This window comes from Pelecanus crispus, chromosome 9 (assembly GCF_030463565.1).
Source record: "Pelecanus crispus isolate bPelCri1 chromosome 9, bPelCri1.pri, whole genome shotgun sequence".
Classification (NCBI taxonomy): domain Eukaryota; kingdom Metazoa; phylum Chordata; class Aves; order Pelecaniformes; family Pelecanidae; genus Pelecanus; species Pelecanus crispus.
This window is the reverse complement of record NC_134651.1, coordinates 44,625,266-44,645,689: the sequence shown is the minus strand read 5'-3', so window position 1 is coordinate 44,645,689 and position 20,424 is coordinate 44,625,266. Positions and strand designations below refer to the sequence as shown.

Sequence of the window (20,424 nt, the reverse complement as noted above, 5' to 3'; positions counted from 1 at the left end):
GCAAATGGGGATGAAACCAAGAATTACTTCTTCAGCTGATTGTCTCCATGTAAGTCTCACTATGGGTGTGTTATACCTACTGTCAGTGAAGCCAAGAAATTCCTTCCCCCAGCCAGAGTCTGTGTGGGCATGCTTGTATTCTGTCCTGCCTCTTTTGTGGAAGAAGAGAATATAAAGTGGGCAAGCCCAACACCATGTCTGTTTCTTTCAACATTATAATCAGCTGAAATGTCAGAGCACCTGTTTGCAAAGTGTTCACCCAAATTTTACCTGCCGTTTTTATGATCTGATCATGTGTTGTGTTTTCTCAAATCCCTCATTGACGGTGTTGTCAAATGCATCTTCTATAAGGATTTTACCTCCTCTAGAAACCCATAAAAAGTGCCTTCATTTACTGAACAGGTAGCGTGTACCAGATAAACGGGCAGTCTGCAGGTCTTCAAAACCTTTGATCTGTATCGAGTACAAGCAAATGTCTCTTCCTTGGTTGAAGCCAGTCCACTGGATAACACTGCCAGTGCCGATGCAAGAGGAGAATTCTGGGAACAGGGCATGTGTTGTGATGTGAAGTATACCACCAGATCTGGATTTTCCTAAAGCTGCATAAGATTTCTGAGAGGTCCCAGACCACTGAAGTTGCCAGAGAGGCTAGCAGGCCATTGAGCCTCACTTCTTAATTCTGATTTCCTGGGCTGTGGCTCTGGTTTGGAGTGTCAAGATGGTGAGTTGGAAACACTTCAGATCTCTTTCATCTTCTTCACTGAGATGAGCTAAGTCCCCTCTTCTAACTCCTACAGCACTGGTTTGACTAGTGTTCCTAGTTGTCACTGCTGCCTGCTGTACCTGCGTAAGCAGCGGATCTTCCATGTCTACCCACCAGTCGCTGAAATATCGCTTCCTAACATCCCTGTCTAACCCAGCCTCTCCCTCCACTCTCACCCACATATACATTTTTGGTCAGGCATCCCAGGGTGGAGAAACTTTGTCTTCTGTTAGCTACGGTCATAACTCTTTTGCTGAAACACCGTCATGTTTCATCCTGTGATGCTCCAGTATTTTACAGAGGAAAATGCAGGCTTGTTTCAGACCTTGTTCCCCACTTCTTCCAGGTCTGTGCCACCTGTGGTCAGCTGGATAAACGTAATCTCTTTTTGCCCACTTGGGCTTGGACTAAAGTCTCTTCCCTGACTATTCTTTTGCTTTTATGGTCCTTGATCCTTCCCTCAGGCCTGATTGATATTCCTTTGACATTTCACCCTGTTCACAGCCAGTGTGAATCTAGGTACAGACTGTCTCAAAGAATTTTGGTTACATTAATAAACCTGTTTTTTCTAAATTAATTGGAACATTTAAATTCCTTTCAAAAGGAACTGAAGCAAATCCTGTCTGCATTGTGATCTAGCATAAGCAATGATAGAAAGGTGCATCAGATTTGACCTCCCTGTTAGTTCACTGTGCCCCAGACAGACTGTATTCCAGACTGCATTCGGCATTCCGTGACATGCTGCACAGTTCTATAAATTAACGCTGGGGAAAAAAAAATCGGCAAAAATAATAGTGAATGCAGAAACAGGAGTTAGGAGAAAATGCTATACATTAAGTATTTCTGTTTATTGAGGCAGCTGATCTTGCTTCTTATTTAAATACTTTGTTCTGTTCTGTTTGTGGGTCTTTGGCATGTGAATTTGATGCTGAACTGCTCGTTTTTCATTAGGCTTGCGTTGAATTATTTTAGAAGAGAGAGAAGAAAAGCTTACAAAATAAAATAGGTTATTGAGTCCTCCTAAAATGCTCACAGTGATTAGGTAGAAAGCCGAAGTGAAGGGTGATGGAATAAAGCTCTGTGCTTTATGAGTAAATACTGATCTCCGTGCAGGGTCGCTAATTTCTGTTTTTAAAATCCAAAAGATGTTTAGGAAGTCTTGGAAGTTAGTATTGTGGGAAGGAAATGGCTATTCCACAAAACATTCCATGTAAGGAGGCTCTTTGAACAATTCCTTTTGTAACCGGTTCTAACTGCAACCAGTTAGCGGTTTAATGTTGAAATGTATACTTGCCCTTCCGTAAAGCAGTATTTCATTTGTATTTCAGTGCTATGAGTCTTGACAAATTTGAGAAGAGCCCAAGAGAAATTTTGCATCCTGAGATACAAAAGGTAGGAGGTGACTTCTTTTTTTGTTTGGTTGTTTTTCTTTATTATTTTCTGGAAAAATAAGTCATTAAGTATAAATGCCTCTAGTTTATTTCTTTCAGTAGCAGGATAATAATGATGAGGAGGGTTACATGATACTACAAAGTAAACTATCCTTATCAGTTGAACTGGCCACTTCAAAACAAAACTTAAATATACAAGGATGTTACAGTTTTATTTGTGTTATCTTGAATACCAGTGTGCTAAAGATATTGTTTTGTTTACAGGATTTATTGGTTCTTGAAGAGCAAGAGGTAAATGTAAACTTACCGCTCCTAGCTCACAGACCTGTTCAACGAATACAGCTTTGTATTTGAAATATTTGCACTGACATGCTTGTGACAACTTAGAAATCAATTGCTTATTGCAGTAAAAAAAATGTAGTATTTCTTTGCAACATATGAGATCAAAAATCATTTTAAGCAGCAACTTAATATATCATATTAATAGATCACCAACTTAGTATATCAGAATCTGTGATCAAAGGTAAATTCTTAGGTGTCCACTACTTGAGCATGTAATGGAGTTGGTATGAAATGTATATTCCCATGGGTAGCATGTATACAAAGGTACGTATATAAAAGTCTTTAGAGAAAACATTATTTCAGGTCTTTTGTTTGATTGCCTGTTTATCATCTAATATTTGGTTTTATTTCTCAGGGATCTGTGAATTTTAAATTTGGAGTCCTTTATGCTAAGGATGGGCAGCTTACAGATGATGAAATGTTCAGCAATGGTGAGGTTTTCACCTTTTTTCAATTGTTTTATTCATCCAAATAAAAAAATGTAGGGTAGTGCCTACATGTGGAAGCCAGAAGGAAGATGATGGTTATGTGAATAGTAGTTTTGGTAGGTTTTCATGTTTGTGTTGGGTGACAAATTTTAGCTTAGAATCTTCAATTTCTATAAAAGGTTGCTGTAGGAAAGCTACTATTACAATTTGGAAGATACTGAAATTTCTTTTCTAGAAATAGACTATACAATGTAAGATTTAGAAAAGGGAAGCAGTTGAAGGAGGCGACCCACATTACCTGCAAAAAGGCACTGTTGTTTCTAGTTCTTTCACTCTTACATTTTTGCAGCATGATCACGTTCTTCTATGCACTTGAACAGTGTCTTGGAGTTAGCAAAATAGCTCACTGTTTAATGTCACATGATGATGCCTGTTCTGCAAGGCTTGGATGCTGTTTCTGTAAAGGCAGAAGGCTTGGATGACATGAGGAGAAACTAATCCAGCTGAAACTTTGGTCCTTGTGTCCTGGGAGCCCGACCTGTTCCTGTATTTTGATTATTTTTTATAGGTGTTCTGTTACTACATGTGCTTTTCTGTTTTAACGTTTCTCTCTTCCACATGTAGAAACCGGAAGTGAAAGTTTTCAAAGATTTTTGCATCTCTTGGGTGACACGATTACTTTGAAAGGCTGGACAGGCTACAGAGGAGGACTGGACACTAAAAGTAAGAACTCATCTGAAGCAAAAAAGCAGGGGGGCTGCAATATAAATGTTTTTGCTTATTGCATGTGCATACTGTATATATTGTAGAAGTAATACAGTCCCAAACCAGACTTCCTCATGTGCATGCTAAATGCTCTGCTTCACCAGGAAAAAGTCAGGTTAGCTTAAATCGCTGGTATGGAATGCAGTTGAAGAAAAGTATTTATATGACCTGTATTTTCAAGGTGAATGGTTTAATTTTATATTGGAATGGGGTGAAGAATAACCTGACATGTTACTTGCTTTGTGATAGTAGGGCATCACGGTTTGAAGAACGACGTGTGATTTCAGGAGGCTGGGTGAAGGATGTCATAGGTTTTAAGTGTGTGAATACGCAGATTAGGTTGCAAACTCATGTTTGAACCGCATAAAACATGCAGCGTGGACATTTTCTAAAATGATTCAGAAAAAAAGATGACTAAAGAAGGTTTGGTAGAAGGACCTGAAATACCTTTTGATCTTTAGAAAACTTAAGGGACATATTCCTGCTGAGAATGTTGTCTTCCTTGCAGATGATACAACAGGAACCTGTTCCATCTATACAGTTTTTCAAGGGCATGAAATTATGTTCCATGTTTCAACTATGCTACCGTATTCTAGAGAGAACAAGCAGCAGGTACATGGTTCTCTTCCTTTTTTTTTTTTTTAAATTTTTTATTTTATTTATTTATTAACTCACAACTCCAAAACTTTAAAAGAAAATAAGGGATTTCTTGCCTGTTAATATTTTTAGAAATGTAAGTCTTAAGACTTTTGCTGCATTTTTTCCTCAATATTATGCCTAATGCTGAAAATTTCACAATGTTTGTTAGAAGACAATGCATCATATCATCTCTGTTAAGGTACAAGAGACGCTTGCGAAGAAGGTCAAAATTGATCGACTGAGAAGTGATTGAGTATTCTGTTATTCAGATGACTTATAGAGCTTCACTGATGCAATTATCATTACCTCAAAGAATTTAGGAAGGCTGGAAATTAGACTTGTGTGTGAATTGTCAGAATACTCACATACGTAACACACAACTCATACTTGGGTAGCAATTTGCGTAGCTTGAAAGAAATTCCCCTTGTGAGTATGTTAATGGCAAGCATTGTGCATTTGCTCTAAAGCACTGCTGTTGCCCTCTCGTATATTGGCTAGGTGGGTTCTTGGGTACTTATTCAAATGTGCTGTCATCCATTGCTTTAACCTTTGTATGTATTATATGATGAAAACATACTTTATAAGCACATGCATTTACGTGTACATCACACATCCATAATGATTTACCTAAAATAACTCGCGAATTACTTGTTTTACTATTTCCTTATTTAAGCAATAATTATATATTATGTATTATTATAAAAATATAATTAGATGATATAATTATGTTGTCCTTTTTTTATTTCCATGTCAGTTTTCTCATGCTTTTGCCTTGGATTGATGACAAGATCACAGCAGAAACCAGAGGCCAATCAGAACGTTTATTGTTTTTAAAGAATAACTCAGCATCAGGGGTTTTTTTTCCTTTTATTTCAAGTGGTGGATTTGTTTTTTTGGAATGCTAGGTGTTCCATGCCCAATTTGTGAATATTAATTGTGGAAATTCTGAGTGCTTTGCTAACTTAAGAATATGCAATAGCTGCTGTTTTAGCAGCTGCCTTGTGTGTGCACCATGGCATTGCTAGGTTTACTTGCTTATAGCTAAGTAATAATTTTATACTGGCTTCAATCATATTGACCATAATTTTTCTGTTTGCAGTTTAGGAATATTGTTTTACCATTCTCTCACAGAATTGTTAAGGTATTTATGTCTTTTAAGTCATTGTGTCTGTCTGTCTGGTTTTTTTTTTTTTCCGTTTCTTTTCTTTTCCCCTTTTTTCTTTTTTTTTTTTTTTTTTTTTTTCCAGGTAGAAAGGAAGCGACATATTGGAAATGACATTGTCACTATCGTATTTCAGGAAGGCGAAGAGTCTTCTCCAGCATTCAAGCCATCCATGATTCGCTCTCATTTTACACGTATCTTTTTCCTTACATTTTCTAGTGATTTTTTTTTTTTTTTAAAAGATCAGTATTACTTTTAATTCTACCCTAAGTCCTTCCTACATGCTGTTTATGGTAGCAAAAACTATTTTAGAACAACAGTTGCATTCTTGCATTCTTTACCTTCAACTGCTTGACTAGGAGTATCTGAGTCTGCCTCATAAAACAATTTTTATGTTGAACCACTTAGAAGATAAGGTCAAAGCAAGAATGTGATTTTTAGAGTGTGTTTTTATTGAAGGCATTTATTTGGATCACTTCACAAATTAAATTTCATACATTTTCATAAAGATTAAATTCATAAAAATATTTCTGTTAGTGATGTGAATTAGTTTGGCATTAACTACTGAATATGCCTTTTAATGTTTAGATGCTGTTTATTTTAGGTATTTATGTATTTTAGATCAGTGTTTCTCAAATCTTCCAGACTATAAACCACATATTCTCCAGATTTTTTTCAAAATTTTGGTTGAAAACATCGGAACACAATATGATTCCAAAAACCAGCTGCCAATCACTTGGGATTATCATGGGGTCACACTAGTGGTCCATAGATCCCAATCTGGCATCTCTTAGGCTAGATGGAATGGTATGAAGAAAAATGGACGGAAAGAAGAAAACTCTTATTTCTATCCATGCTCTGTTGCTGAGTTTTTAAAAATGATCGCGAAGCTTATGACTTCTAAACCTGGTTCTCAGGCTGACTGTTATTAGAACTGTCTTGCTAGTTTCGTCCATGGCTGGTCTTACTTTCTAGATTTAAGCTCTTAATATTAACGTCTTCTACTCTAAAAGGAAAACGTGACTAGAGCAAAAAGAATTTCACAATTAAAAAAAAAACCCCACTTTAGATATCAGAGTAACCTAAATATTGTTAATAAGAAATGTTTACCAAATCAATGTACCTCTTCATCAGAGTGTCAGCATTAGTAAAAAAGAAATAATTCTTCCCTTATTGCTGTTAGGAGGACTTGTTATGATGTAATTGATACACCCTACTCGTCAATTTTTGACAAACATTTTGAGGTTCAGCTGTCCTTGGTGTCATAATGAGTTGGAGGGGCAGGTGTGCCCTAAATTTGTAAAGATATGTTATCATTTAGGTCATTTTAAGTAGTCCACAGCTGGTTGATGGACATCATATCACCTTCCTGATGTTTTCAGTTCACAGGGATATAAAGCCAGGGATAACGGTGTCTGCAAGAAAACTGGGGGTTGACGCTGATCTGTGTCAGATGTGGTTAATCTCAGAGATCATTGAATCTGTACTAGTGCTTTGTACTCACTTTCTTACATACTATAGCACCCCTTTTTTGTTACTTCTGCAGTGGGAAAAATTAGCATACAGATATCCCACTGTGCTGTCCTATACAGCAATGATAGCTGCTGTAAGGGTTTGCCATGTGTCATCTGTGGGGTAGGAATGAGTTGCCCAAATAAAGGCATCCAGCACCAACTTGAATGTCCCAACATACCTGTAATGTCTGTACAGGTCTGGCAGATATGACTCGGGGCCTACAGGAGATCTGTGCCCCTTTTGGAATAGCAGCTGGAGACTAGACAATATACTCTCAAGCATCTTAAATAGCACCGGATGCTTACATTGAAATAATTGAATCCCATCGTAAGGCTTTTTTATTATGCAGTCTCTGATAGTGCTGATCACAGCTGTTGGCAAAGGTCTCTTCATTCTATCTGGAACAAACCCATACAGCCAATGAAGTTAGTCAGACTTAGACTTTCTTTGACACTGTTTATAAGGACTGAAAACTTAGAGATGGTGTTAAGGAAATCTATCAAAGCAAGAAGCCCCTAATTGATTCCATAAAAATATCTTGCAAGGCAACCATAAAGATTTCTCGGGGTTTGTTTTGTTTTGTTTTGTTTTTTCCCAGATTTGTCCAAAGTTATGAATCAAGACTGGTAATACATTTTTGTGTACTTGCACTTTAAATCCTCCTCTCTATTTTCTTATAATTCTGTTAGCTAAATTATTTCATTGGAATCTTTTCTTCAGAGGAAGTTTTGGTATAAGCAAAGTTCAGAATCAGTACTTTTTTATCAACTAAAAGAATTTTTAATTACAAGTCTATCAAACGCACGCACAAAACACAAAACTATATAGCACGTTTTATGCTTATAACAGCAAGAAGTCTGTATTTGTGGTACTAGCTCAGTTTTTAAAACTGTTGATCAAACAGTAAAATTTTGTATGGGACCTCCTTTATAAGCAGTAAAATCTGTATAGTCTAGAATATTTTATATATTTACATCAGTTAATATATTTTACCTTTATTAAATCTGTGATATGCGGCAGGAAAAAAAAGTGTATTAAAATACATGTGAGCCTTATTAGTACTGGATTAACTTCCTTAACTGCATGGCAGATATCTTTGCCTTAGTGAGATATAATAAGCAGAATGATAGTTACAGGTAGGTGCTGATTGTAACAAATAACTTCACACTGAATTTCTGATGGTTTAGAGATAACAGGAAAACATTTTGTATTGTCCACCTGTCTGTATGTCAGGAAGCCAAATGAACTTACGAAATTGAAGAGCAATATGGACCTGGATGCAGATGGCTGTAAACCAGCTATGAATAGGTTGCATGTTTCTAACCATCAGAAAAATGGAATTCTGGAACAGGCATAAGCTAAGGGGGCAAAACAAACCCACTTTTTAGATGAAATGTAACAAAATGATGGAAGATATGCCTGGAACATTCTGACCTGGTGAGATCAATGACATTTGAACTACACATATGAGGAAAGTTAATTAGATGTGATGTTGTGATAGCCATGGACTGCAAATCCTTACAGGTCTGGGTTTGGTTGTAACTAGGCAAACCAGTTCATTTTTAGGGATCTTGATAGAATGCTTGTACAGTTGGACATCACATACTTAAAACCTAGTGGAATTTTGCTGGTAAATAATGTGTTCTTCATCTGTTTTTCCGTTAGCCTTGGGACCGTCACACTTGGAGGCATATGCTGTCCAAGTCTGAGTCTGTTAGGTCTCACCAGAACCTGAAAAGCAAGCATTTCTGCAGCCTTGTGCCTAGGCTTTAACAAGCAAAGTGGCTTTAACCAAATAGTTAATCCCAGCTGTTGTCTTGAGATTAATGGTGAGATGCCAGAGATATCTGTCAGTCTTGAAAAGACAGAGTGGCAGTGCGATGTCATTGTCCAAGCCCATGGGAGGGATTCACCTTGGGCTTGAACCAAATAAGCAGTAAAGAGAAACAGAAGAGTCACCCTTTAGCTAACAGTGTGTGCTGCAGTTCTCAGTATAGGACATAGACTTGCCACTGTTATTTCTCCTTTACAAAGTACTAGCAATGTCTGTAGGGATCCCTCTCCTACTGAAAGTATGCTAAGTCATTTACTACTTAGATCGAGTCAAAAAGAAATGGGAGAATTGCGTTCTCTTTTGGATATGTGCCTGAGGAGAGGATTGGTTAGGTTTAAAATTACTGCTGGCTCAGATGCTGAAGTCTCTCATGGCTAAAAAATTTACATTAGGAAACCAAAATGTTTGGTTTATCCAGCAGTAGAAAGGAAATTTTAGGGCATGAAGCTAAAATTATGCCTCAAACTGGAATGTTTTAGTTGTTGCTAAGTAGTGCTTACACTAGTCAAGGACTTTTCCAGCTTCCCATGCTCTGCCAGGTGCACGAGGAGCTGGGAAGGGGGCACAGCCCAGGAGAGCTGACCCAGACTGCCCCAAGGGCTATTCCATACCATACGACGTCATGCTCAGTATATAGAATATGAACTGGGGGGAGTTGGCTGGGGGGCAGCAATTGCTGCTCGGGAACTGTCTGGGCATCGGTCGGCGGGTGGTGAGCATTTGCGTTGTATATCACTTATTTTGTATATTATTATTATTACTATTATTTTCCCTTCCTTTTCAGTCCTATTAATCTGTCTGTATCTCAACTCACAAATTCTACTTTTTTTTTGGTTTTTTCCCCCGATTCTCTCCCCCTTCCCATTGGGAAGTGGGGGGGAGCAAGCAAATGGCTGTATGATGTTTAGCTGCCTACCGGCTTAAACCACAACAAACAGCATGATACTCAGTTTTGCATATGTGGGTTCCCCCCCCTCCTCTGCCATTTATAGCTAAGGTTTGTTTTGGAAAATGTCTGTAGTGCAGTGAAAAAAAAAGAGTAGTTTTATTTTGCTCTAAGATTTTGTGAGCACCTTCTTGCTTTTTTTTTTTCAATTGATTGTCCTCATAGATTCTGGGTTTCAGCGTTCCCAGGTTTGTGAGAGGCACAAAACATGTTTATGATTCCACTGTGCAGTGAAAGCTCAATTACTTCTTTTCCTTCTTTTTTTTCTTGTTTTGGGACAAAAACCTGAACATACATCCCTCATTAACCTTTAAGAAGTGAACCTAATTGTAAGCTAATAGATGGGCTAGCCATGGGAAATGCTTTTTACATTGCTGGGTTTTTTTTGGAAAAAAAATGAGTAGCTATAAATAAGATAAATTTGTCTCTCTCGCCTTGAATAACTGACTGCTTTTACTAGATCAGTCCATCTTATTCCTCAGTTGCTTCATTCTGCCAGTCTTAACACATCTTCCCATAGTGCATACCACACAGTATTTTTACGCTATGTGACAGGCTTAATACATTATTGTCTATTTCAGCTTGGCGTAATTACATTTCTTTCTGTCCCTTCACCGTAGGCCTGCATGGGACTCTTGTTCCTTCTGTTATTTTTTTGTGAAGACGGTCTTCCAAGAGGCCAAAATTTCAGTCAAAAGAAACAGGGGATACTCTAGGCTTTTGAGACCAATTTTCCTTGTTTCATATGCAATGCTACTATGAGGTCTGACACTGAATTTCAGCTTAGAATGACTTTATATTTTAGGTCACTTAAGAAGTCCATTGTTTTGGTTGGTTTTGTTGTGGTTTTCCCCATCTTAACTCATTCTGTTCTAGCCAAGGAACATCTCATACCCTCTGTAGTGATAAAATGATTACTTTTTACCTGGATGGAATAAGATAGACAGAGGGCATCCCTGAAATTGTGTCTTGAATCTGTGAAACGGGTATCAGAATGGTCAATATTCATATGAATGTAATACTGCATTTCAGATTGTATGTGCAGTTTCGAAGCTTTCATGAAAAAAGACAGGATCAGTCCATTAGAATCCATTTGACTCAATACAAGTCAGTCACTGCTTGTTTTTTGAGCAGGCAAATTGTGACTGGTTTGTATAACAGTAGAGATGGGTTGAATCTATAACTTTACCACTTAACTTGCTGTGACCTGTGTCAGCTGCACATGCCACTTGGAAGATCTTTGTCTGACTGCTATCTTACAGTGAAGAAAATTGTGCAGGCTGTCAGTTGAAATACCAAGGAATGATTACTTACCTTAAAGAAGCTATGGCTTCGTGAGCATGTTGTATGCACGGTTTTTGTACCTGCCATTCATTCTTGCTATACCGGATTCCTTATGGATCAAAAGAACTCATCAGGTCCAGCTGTCATGAAAGTCATTCTGACTCTTCCTCAGTGAAAATGAATTTGCTATTCCCAAGATAACAGATTCAGCTGTAGTAAGGCATTGTTATTCAGAAAGAATGAAATATTTCATGCGTGTGGTGAATGCATAGGTAAGGTGGAAATCTATAAGGAGAATGTATTTTTGCAAGCAAAGAAGTGGTTTTTTACAGCTTTTTTGAAAAGGGCTAGATTTTGCTAGTCCCACTAAAAGCATTATTCTATGAGAAGAACTGCAAAGTTCTGTTGTAATTGTTAGTGTCCCAGCGTTAGTTTGTGCAAAGGAAAAGCAGAATTTTGCTCTAGTGAGTAATTCCAAGTGAATGTTTTTTGTTAGACCCATGGGAGTTCTTACCTAAGACATACCCAGATAAGAGTTTCCAGTTCTTTCTTCTGTTTTCAGTAGTGTCTGTAAAAATGGTGGGTTTTGAATGTGACTTTCAATATAAAGATTTGTTCTTTCAATAGGCTGAAAATATTTTCAGAAGAAAGTGTTCCTCTCTTTGGGCCTCCCCTTCCATCGCCACCTGTGTTTACAAATCACCAGGAATTCAGGGCTTTTGTGTTAGTGAAATGTAAGTCAGTTTTTCTTTTGCTAGAAACACTTTTTTAATAAGCGCTTTAATAAATTGAAATTAACAGGTGCTTAAAATGTAAACACGTTTTCTTGTGTATGCTGCTGTTCTGTATAGTATATTTAGTAACAGAAGGTGTTAGGTTAGCAGCACTGAAAACCTGAATATATAAGCTTTTCTGAATGCATGCTGCATAGGTGCCTTTCAGCACCTTTAAGAACTTTTTAATTTTCTAACGATTTAGTTCCAGTTTTCATTGACCTTACTTGCCCTTCTAAATCAGCAAGGAAGAAATCTTTGAGAACTGATCGTGATGATTACAGTTAGATGCTTACCTGACAGGAACTTGACTAATAACACATTTTGCATATTTAAATTGGTTTAGTACTTAAATTGATTAGCAGTTTGTTTTTAATTTTTTTTATTAGTTTGGAGGTTATTGGGATGCCTTGTAGAATTCTCCTATTACTAATTTTTCTCTTTTAAGCTTAAGGGATCATTATTCACTAAAAAACGTGCAAAAAGGAGGCAACTGTGAATTACTAAGGGGAAAACAGGTATTTTTGTACAGAGGCAAACTAGAGTCAATGGAAGTTGTCAAAGTTCATTTAGGTAATATAACTTTTTTCCATAATGTTTTAGTAATAAATGGGGAAAAAGCCACCTTGGAAACCCCAACATTTTCTCAGAAACGTCAACGCACTCTAGACATGCTGATACGCTCTTTATATCAAGACCTGATGCCTGATCTACACAAGGTAAATGTAAGTCAGAAGTTTCTGCATCCCTCACATGTGCTTTCCTGTTCTCACTAGTACATTGAATGTTCTGTTGCTTTAAAAGACTATAATCCTAATGAGCACTGAATTGCATACACTATGCTAAATACCAGTTGTCATAACTGGTTTTACAGTTATATGAAAGTTGACAGGCAGTCCTTTCAGGATAGGACTCCATGCATTTGTTTAAACCAGGTGTGAGGAGAAGCATTACAATGTCATACTTCCTATAAACTTAACTGCAGCAAGGGAATAGGAAATTTAGGCTCTGCAAATACAGGTATTAGTCTCATCACTATAAAAACTGCACTTACTCATGGCATTATATGTAAATTTGGATCATTTTTACCCTTGGGTAACGATGAGATAACTTCATTTTAGATGATGAAGACTTAAGGTGATTCTTAACTAACTAAAAAGAAGTTCAATACTTCCAAAATAAGCGAACTGCTATTTTTTTCCCACTGTTTACTTCTCTTAGCTAAATAGATCTGCTTAAACTTTTTTGTCCATATATTCTTGTCTGTGGTCTTTGTTATGATTGTATAGAACATGACAGTGATAAACTATGACAAGTTAGAAAGTAAAGCACTCAAAGTTTGGAAGAGTTGCAATTTCTGTTCTCTGAGAAGCTATACAGTTAGAATCATAGAATCGTTTAGGTTGGAAAAGACCTTTAAGATCATCCAGTCCAACCATTAACCTACACTACCAAGTCTACTCTAAGCCAGTCAAGGGTAGACTAGACTAAACCATGTCCCCAAGTGCCACCTCTGCCCGTTTTTTGAACACTTCCAGGGATGGTGACTCCACCACCTCTCTGGGCAGCCTGTTCCAATGCTTGACCACCCTTTCTGTGAAGAAATTTTTCCAGTTTCCAACCTAAACCTCCCCTGGCGCAGCTTGAGCCCATTTCCTCTCATCCTATCGCTAACTACATGGGAGAAGAGACCAACACCCACCTCACTACAACCTCCTTTCAGGGAGTTGTAGAGAGCGATAAGGTCTCCCCTCAGCCTCCTCTTCTCTAAGCTAAACAACCCCAGTTCCCTCAGCCGCTCCTCATAAGGCCTGTTCTCTAGACCCTTCCCCAGCCTTGTTGCCTTTCTCTGAACACGCTCCAGCACCTCAGGGTCTTTCTTGTATTGAGGGGCCCAAAACTGGACACAGTATTCCAGGTGCGGCCTCACCAGCACCGAGTACAGGGGCACAATCACCTCCCTGCTCCTGCTGGCCACACTATTCCTGATACAAGCCAGGATGCTGTTGGCCTTCTTGGCCACCTGGGCACACTGCTGGCTCATGTTCAGCCTGCTGTCTACCAACACCCCCAGGTCCTTTTCGGACAGGCAGCTTTACAGCCACTCTTCCCCAAGCCTGTAGCGCTGCATGGGGTTGTTGTGCCCGAAGTGCAGGACCCGACACTTGCCCTTGTTAAACCTCATACAGTTGGCCACGGCCCATCGATCCAGTCTGTCCAGGTCCCTCTGCAGGGCCATCCCACCCTCCAGCAGATCGACACTCCCACCCAGTTTGGTGTCATCTGCAAACTTACTGAGGGTGCACTCAATCCCCTCATCCAGATCATCGATAAAGATATTAAACAAGGCTGGCCCCAAAACTGAGCCCTGGGGAACACCGCTCGTGACCGGCTGCCAACTGGACTTAACTCCATTTACAACTACTCTCTGGGCTCGGCCACCCAACCCGTTTTTTACCCAGCCAAGACTACGCCCGTCCAAGCCATGATTAGATTTATCACTACAGGAAAATACCGAAAAAAAGACAGAAAATTTAAATGATATCACAATAAGTTAACTCAGATTAAAAGATTATGAAAACTTTTGGTTCAGTTTAAAAAAGAAACATTTTCTGTTTTAGAACATGCTCAATAGAAGGTCCTTCAGTGATGTGTTACCAGAGTCCCCAAAATCAACACGGAAAAAGGAGGAAGCTCGGCAAGCAGAGTTTGTCCGACTTGGTCAGGTAGGATCAATTTAGGAGGCATGCACCTATGTTTACAAAGCAACACCGCTTTTGTTAGAATTTGGTTAGCTTGCAGAGCTATGTCAGAACTTAATGCAGTCCTCTGTGGCCAGAAGATTTTGTACTATTGCATTGGCTTAAGATACCTTAAGGTAAAATACGAATAGAAGAATTTATCTGTAACACCTGAGGTACACAACACAATTACAAATATTTATAAAATAATAAGCTAAAGGAAGGTTGGAAAAATCACGCCTTAGGATCTAAAAGGTCTTTCCCTACTTTGTGCGGCAGACGCTTTCTGCCTCCAAGCAGAAGAGTGCTCTGTCTCTTTCTGTGCTTTGGAGAAACATAATCTTTCATGGATTTCCTCTATATGTTTTATTAAGATTGAATTTCTTAGAAATTATGTACCCTACTTTAGCCAGGAAGAAGTTTTAACAGTCTTTCTGCTAAATCAGAGATTGCCACACATCTTTGAAGATATCAGACACTAAGTCCAATCTTCTATGGGGTTATTGACATTTTGATTCAGTGAGGAGTAAAACTTCCTAATGATAGTCTGGTTTGATCTGACAGTTCATTGCAGCAGAAAAAAAGACAGTGTCTATGCTCATCAGTTCCCCTGTCTCTTCCTGCTTGTCTCTTCTCAGTCCTGGACTGGTGACATGGTTCTGCTGCTTATCTTAAGAATACCTCTTTTCTGAGCTGATTTAACTCAGCAGGAGTTAACAGAGCAGAAAACCAAAACAGAAAAAAGTGAAAACAAACAAAAAACCCACACCACCAACAAAACTCAAGCCTCCTCTCTTTCCTCCCCTTTTTTTTATCTGAGTTAGTAAGCTAAAGAGTGGAAGAGTCTGAGAAGTTTCAGATAGAAAGTAGAGAATGAAGCCAGGTGGTTGAGAGCTGGTGCAAAAGAATCTTGGGGCTGTTAAAGCTTGCACTGGCAGGGCTGCAAAGTCTACTCCTCTGCTTTGCCCACCCTTTCCCCAACCACCTTGAAATAGCTAGTCAGTCTAGGCAGGTGTTTAAAAAAAGAGAAAAAGTGAATGTGTTTGTAATATTCAGACAGAAGTAACCAATGATTTATTCCCCAAGTTTACTAATTACTTTAAAGAAGTTAAAGAAAAACATGGTTATCCAAAGTATAGAAACCTGTAAGCTTGATCCCCCCTCCACCTCTCCCAGGTTACATGCTGATAAGATACTCATGTAACAGATCTAGTTGGGACCCTTTCTTAAACAAGACTTCCATCCCTGGCATGGTTTTCATCAAAGGGAAATCTAACATGTAGGTTAAAAACTCATAGATGCTTGCTTGTTTGTGTTTTTCTTGGAGGTTCTTTTCACACTTAAATCTTTCCCTTGCCTAAAAGAACTTTCCTCAAAGTTACAGACTATAGGCTTGAACACATTTCAACATGCCTTCCAAGTAGCTCTTAATCATTCTTTCCAAAATCTATGAATGTGTCTGTCCCTTAGTCAGTTGAGATTTTAGACAGTAAACAAAACTCACTGATGACTGGCTCAGCAGTATATTCAAATCATTTATTTGTTGTCAAGGTGATCTCTACTGACTGGTGGGATGAAATTAAAATGTTAATGCAATGAAGTGTTTTGTGCATCTCTGTAAGCTGACAGCCATGCTTAATGCAAATGTGCAAATGGTGCTTGCAGCTGGTTACTGCCACTTCACAGAGGCAACGCATGATGGTAGGCAAGCTTCAGGGCAGTAAAATTGGTTTAGGTAACTTCTAAACTTTGCATTGAAGAATGCTGTGACAATTCCATGTGTCATCACTTCATAGGAATGCTGCTGTAAAGGTTAACAGTGAAGGAATATAGGATACCTTAAGCAGACTTACTGTGTATCTCACTGAAACTATGTTTATACAGTATTTCTCTAGAGTTCTTAGCCCTTTCAGAATCAGCTTGCTTCTAGTTACTTCTAGCTGAAGAATTTCTGATACTGTAACCGTGTGTCCTTGGCACCCCAGCAATGTATATATACAGTTTGACTTAGAGGTTTGTTATGTAGTTTTGCAAGTGAAAGGCCAGCTTGTATCATTGATAAAAGGATCCTCTGTCCAGCTAGCTTATGGAATTAATTGTGTAGATGACTAGCTTGTATGATTTGAGGTGGAGGCTTTTCTCTGTTATGATGTTTGACACTTTTCTGATTTTGAGTTTCCATTTAAAAACCAAACAAACACCCCCCCCACCCCCCCCACCCCCCAAAAAAAAAAAAAGACCAAACCAAAACCCTAAACCCAACCAACATATGTTTTGGCTGAGAAGATCTCTAGCAGCCCTCTAGTGATTCATGCAGACTTTGTTCAGGATATACAGAATTCTGCTTCTTTCCTAAGTACTTAAAATGTGATAGGAATTCCAAACTGGAGTTACTTTGTAGTCCTAAATTGTCCTTTCTTTATAGTCTTTAGCTTGGGTATTGCTGACAAAAACTCAATTTAAATAAGACATCTGTTTGTATTAGGCATTGAAATTGAAAACCACTGTGAAAGGGGATGCCACAGCTAACTTGGCAACCACAAGCTTTTGTAAAAAGGAGGTGAGTGAACCCATCTGTCCGAGGAGAGTTACGAAAAAATTAAACGCTATAGAGTATGGCATTGCATATCAGTTTTGCATGCTGTTTATTTACTTTTGTAATTAGCTGCTGTAGCAGCAAAAACGAAATGTATAGTGTCAAAGTGATTCTGCAGCCAATATCAAATTAATAACGGTTGAGTCTGGTGGCAGAAGCACTTCTCAAGTTAAAGCAAGCGTGGATATTTTTATATCTGAGAATATTTGATGAAAACGCCATTTCCCATACGCAACCATCTTTTATTTTAACTTCTGCATCAAGTTTAAAACAAAATTCAGTTGTGTTTTTATTTTCTGTAGTACCAGATTTTGTTCAAGGGCATTAGGGAGTGAAAGAGGTAAACCACACTCTTCTGCATGCATCTTATATGCAGAAGCTTCAGAAGCGCTTCTAGAGTCTCAGAAACTTCAGCTAATATTTAAATTGGGGGAGGAGGGGCAGACTCTGGCAGGTAAGTACAGAGAACACAGGGCGAAAGAACACTGTGGCAGAAAGGCAGTTTTAACTGTACCATGGGCTAGTGACTAAACATCGCAAACTGAGCCATAAAATGTAAGCAAATTGCGTAATGCATGGCGGTACATACATTTTAAATCTATAGTTGGTTTGTGGGTTTGTGTTGTTGTGTTTTTTTTTTTTTTTTTTAAAATAAAATACGTATTGAGTATTTCCAGGGTTGCACTGAGTATCAGCTGCATGTGTTTTAATTCCAGTGTTTCAGGAATGTGTCTTACACTTACTAGTCTCCAAACCAAATTAATACGGAGAGTATTTCCTCTGCAAGAAAATTAAATAAATTTTGATAATTCAAATTAAAAAAAAAATACTGTTTGGTAATGTATCCTGCCAAAAGCAGGATACATGTTATTACTTGCTATTGTCCATCACATTCTGTGTCTGTATGATCTGTATTTCTTAGTGTACTTAATATGTATCCCTTATGTTACTTCATAGCCTTGGGAGTCTCAGTCTTTCTGCAGTAATTTTCCTCACGAGGTTGTCTGTGCAGATTCTTGGGGCCAGTCCTTGCTGGTTTCTACAGATGCTGGCATCTTGTTAATAGATGGTTAGTAAATGATCCAGTGTTTTTGTGTCAATTTTTATGTATCTGACCATTTTCTTGAAAATGTATGTTCATAAGCTCTGTTCAGGTGTTGGTAGGTCTTCACCTACAGGGATAGTTACCAATCCAAGTGAATTTGTTACATGTATGTAACCTAGTTGCAAAAATTCTCTCTGCACCAGAATCAAGCCATATTGGGGAGCCAATGTTAATGCAGATTTCTGAATGTTTTGTTATTTCAGATGTTGTTTTCTTGACCATCTGAAAAGACTTATGAAGTCGCATCCAAGGTCAAGGAACGTTTAAATGGCTTGTCTGGATTTCTTAGCCGTTGATGATAATGAGCATGAAGCCAAAGGCTTATGTGACACTGAAAGCCTGCTTCTTCTATAGCAACAATATTGCTAGTTGGACCCCTTATCTTCTGTGTGCCGCATAAGGCTAGTGGGACTGAGGAAATGAAGTTAGTTCTCAGTGACAATTCTCAAACTTTCCAAAGAAAGGTCCCTTTTAGGCTTCAGTTGCATAATCTGATCCATGGCAATGATAAAACTCTCCTGGGAGGAAGTATTGGCTATGATGCTGTGATATATGTAGCAGCTTTGTGCAGGTTTTTTCATTTTCATAAGAAAAAAACCAAGGCTTTTATTACAAGAAAGAAATAGGTCAAAACCAGTGCCAACAAATTTTAGGAGGATTTTGAATAAATATTTGTGTTTCTTTTTTAGATGGTCAACCGTCAGTGCAAGTATTTGATAAAACTCTCCAAATAAAGCAGATGCATGTATTGGAAGCTCTGGATCTTTTGATTGCCCGAACAGACAAAGGTAGGAGAAGTCCCTGTTCTTCAATTCTCATATGAATGTGGCTGGTGCTGGGTATGTATGTTTCATGAGGCAATTGTGTCTATTAGTGGCAAGTATATTAGATGCCTCATTTAGAATAAGGGAGCACATACAGCTGTTAATTTTCTAAAAGGCTGGGTGGGGGTAAATCCCTAAATGCTCATTTGTGCTTCCTTCAAGGTGAACCTGAAACTGGTCATATGTTCTTTCTTCAGCCACTGTTGGAACTTGACACTCTTTGAAAATCTACTTGACTGAGTTATATGTTTATTCAGTTGCCAGAAATGTGGGGGAAATTACGTACACTGTCACTGTTTTACCGAATATGTTTTATTGGTATTTATTCTGTTAACTGTCACCACATCCTAGTGCTATAGAATGTTTGTAAAATATCTAGCTGAAATAGCAGCTCAGGTCCGAAGACTGAACACTACAGTTATCGCTGGAGGAGCAACTACTTGATCAGAGGCAGAATCTAGGAGAAAATGGTAATAAATTTAGAATAAATTTTTGCAGTCTTGAATGGTTGCACTAAACCCCATCTCTGAACTCAGTGCAAGTGATGGTAGTCATAAGAATTACAGCTGATTCTAGATCAGGAAAGATGGCCTTCTTTCAGGTTGTGTCAATAGCTGCTTTAGCTTAAAACAAAAGTTGGTAGAAATGGAAGAGCTTTTTTTAAGGTGTTTGGTCATGTGTAGGTTTTTATGTATGTGTTGGCATTTGAAAATGCTCACATGCAGCACCAAGAATTGTGTCGTAGTTGTAAAACAGTGGATGAACATGCAAGTCCTTGATTACATTTCTCATTTCATAGCATTAAAATGTTCCATGAATTTGAGAGCCACTCTTGATTCCTTTCCGAAATAAAGATGCCACAAACTTGTTAGGGACTTTAGATTGACAAAAATGATCAATTAGTTGCTAGGCAGCAACCACAGCCATCCAGTTTTGGACGTGGGATTATAATTTGCACTTCCCAAGAGTTGGCAACAAGCTGTGAGACTTTCTGTGCAGATATTGCATAATCATAAGCAATCATAAGCAGTTACTGCAAAGGTTGATGACAGGGCTAGTACTCAGTTACAGAAAACTCTCATGATACAATGTTCACCAAGTGTTTTATTTCTAATACTGGCTCTGCCTTATGCCTTTTCTGAAGTGAAATCAGAGCCTCCTATATGTTGCTGTGTTGATTTCCCTTTTGGATTACAGATTGCTAGAGGCCTGTTCAGTTGCCTTTGCAGCTATCTAGCTCAGATTTTGCCATGTCGCTATCAAATGATCATCACTAGCCAGGCACAAAATCATTGCACCGAGCATGGAAGATGTTA

General features: G+C 38.3%; 1 protein-coding gene across 1 annotated transcript in view; it reads left to right on the top strand.

Moving 5' to 3' along the window:
• GARNL3 (GTPase activating Rap/RanGAP domain like 3) overlaps positions 1-20,424 on the top strand; it is a 52,191-nt gene that overhangs the window by 20,790 nt on the left and 10,977 nt on the right. The window contains exons 7-19 of the mRNA XM_075716830.1: positions 2,092-2,155; positions 2,419-2,451; positions 2,852-2,927; positions 3,549-3,647; positions 4,198-4,301; positions 5,576-5,684; positions 8,096-8,141; positions 11,697-11,803; positions 12,446-12,561; positions 14,464-14,568; positions 17,069-17,143; positions 18,137-18,248; positions 18,974-19,072. Coding sequence (XP_075572945.1) covers positions 2,092-2,155; positions 2,419-2,451; positions 2,852-2,927; positions 3,549-3,647; positions 4,198-4,301; positions 5,576-5,684; positions 8,096-8,141; positions 11,697-11,803; positions 12,446-12,561; positions 14,464-14,568; positions 17,069-17,143; positions 18,137-18,248; positions 18,974-19,072 — 1,145 coding nt within the window. The remainder of the gene's footprint in view (positions 1-2,091; positions 2,156-2,418; positions 2,452-2,851; positions 2,928-3,548; positions 3,648-4,197; positions 4,302-5,575; positions 5,685-8,095; positions 8,142-11,696; positions 11,804-12,445; positions 12,562-14,463; positions 14,569-17,068; positions 17,144-18,136; positions 18,249-18,973; positions 19,073-20,424) is intronic.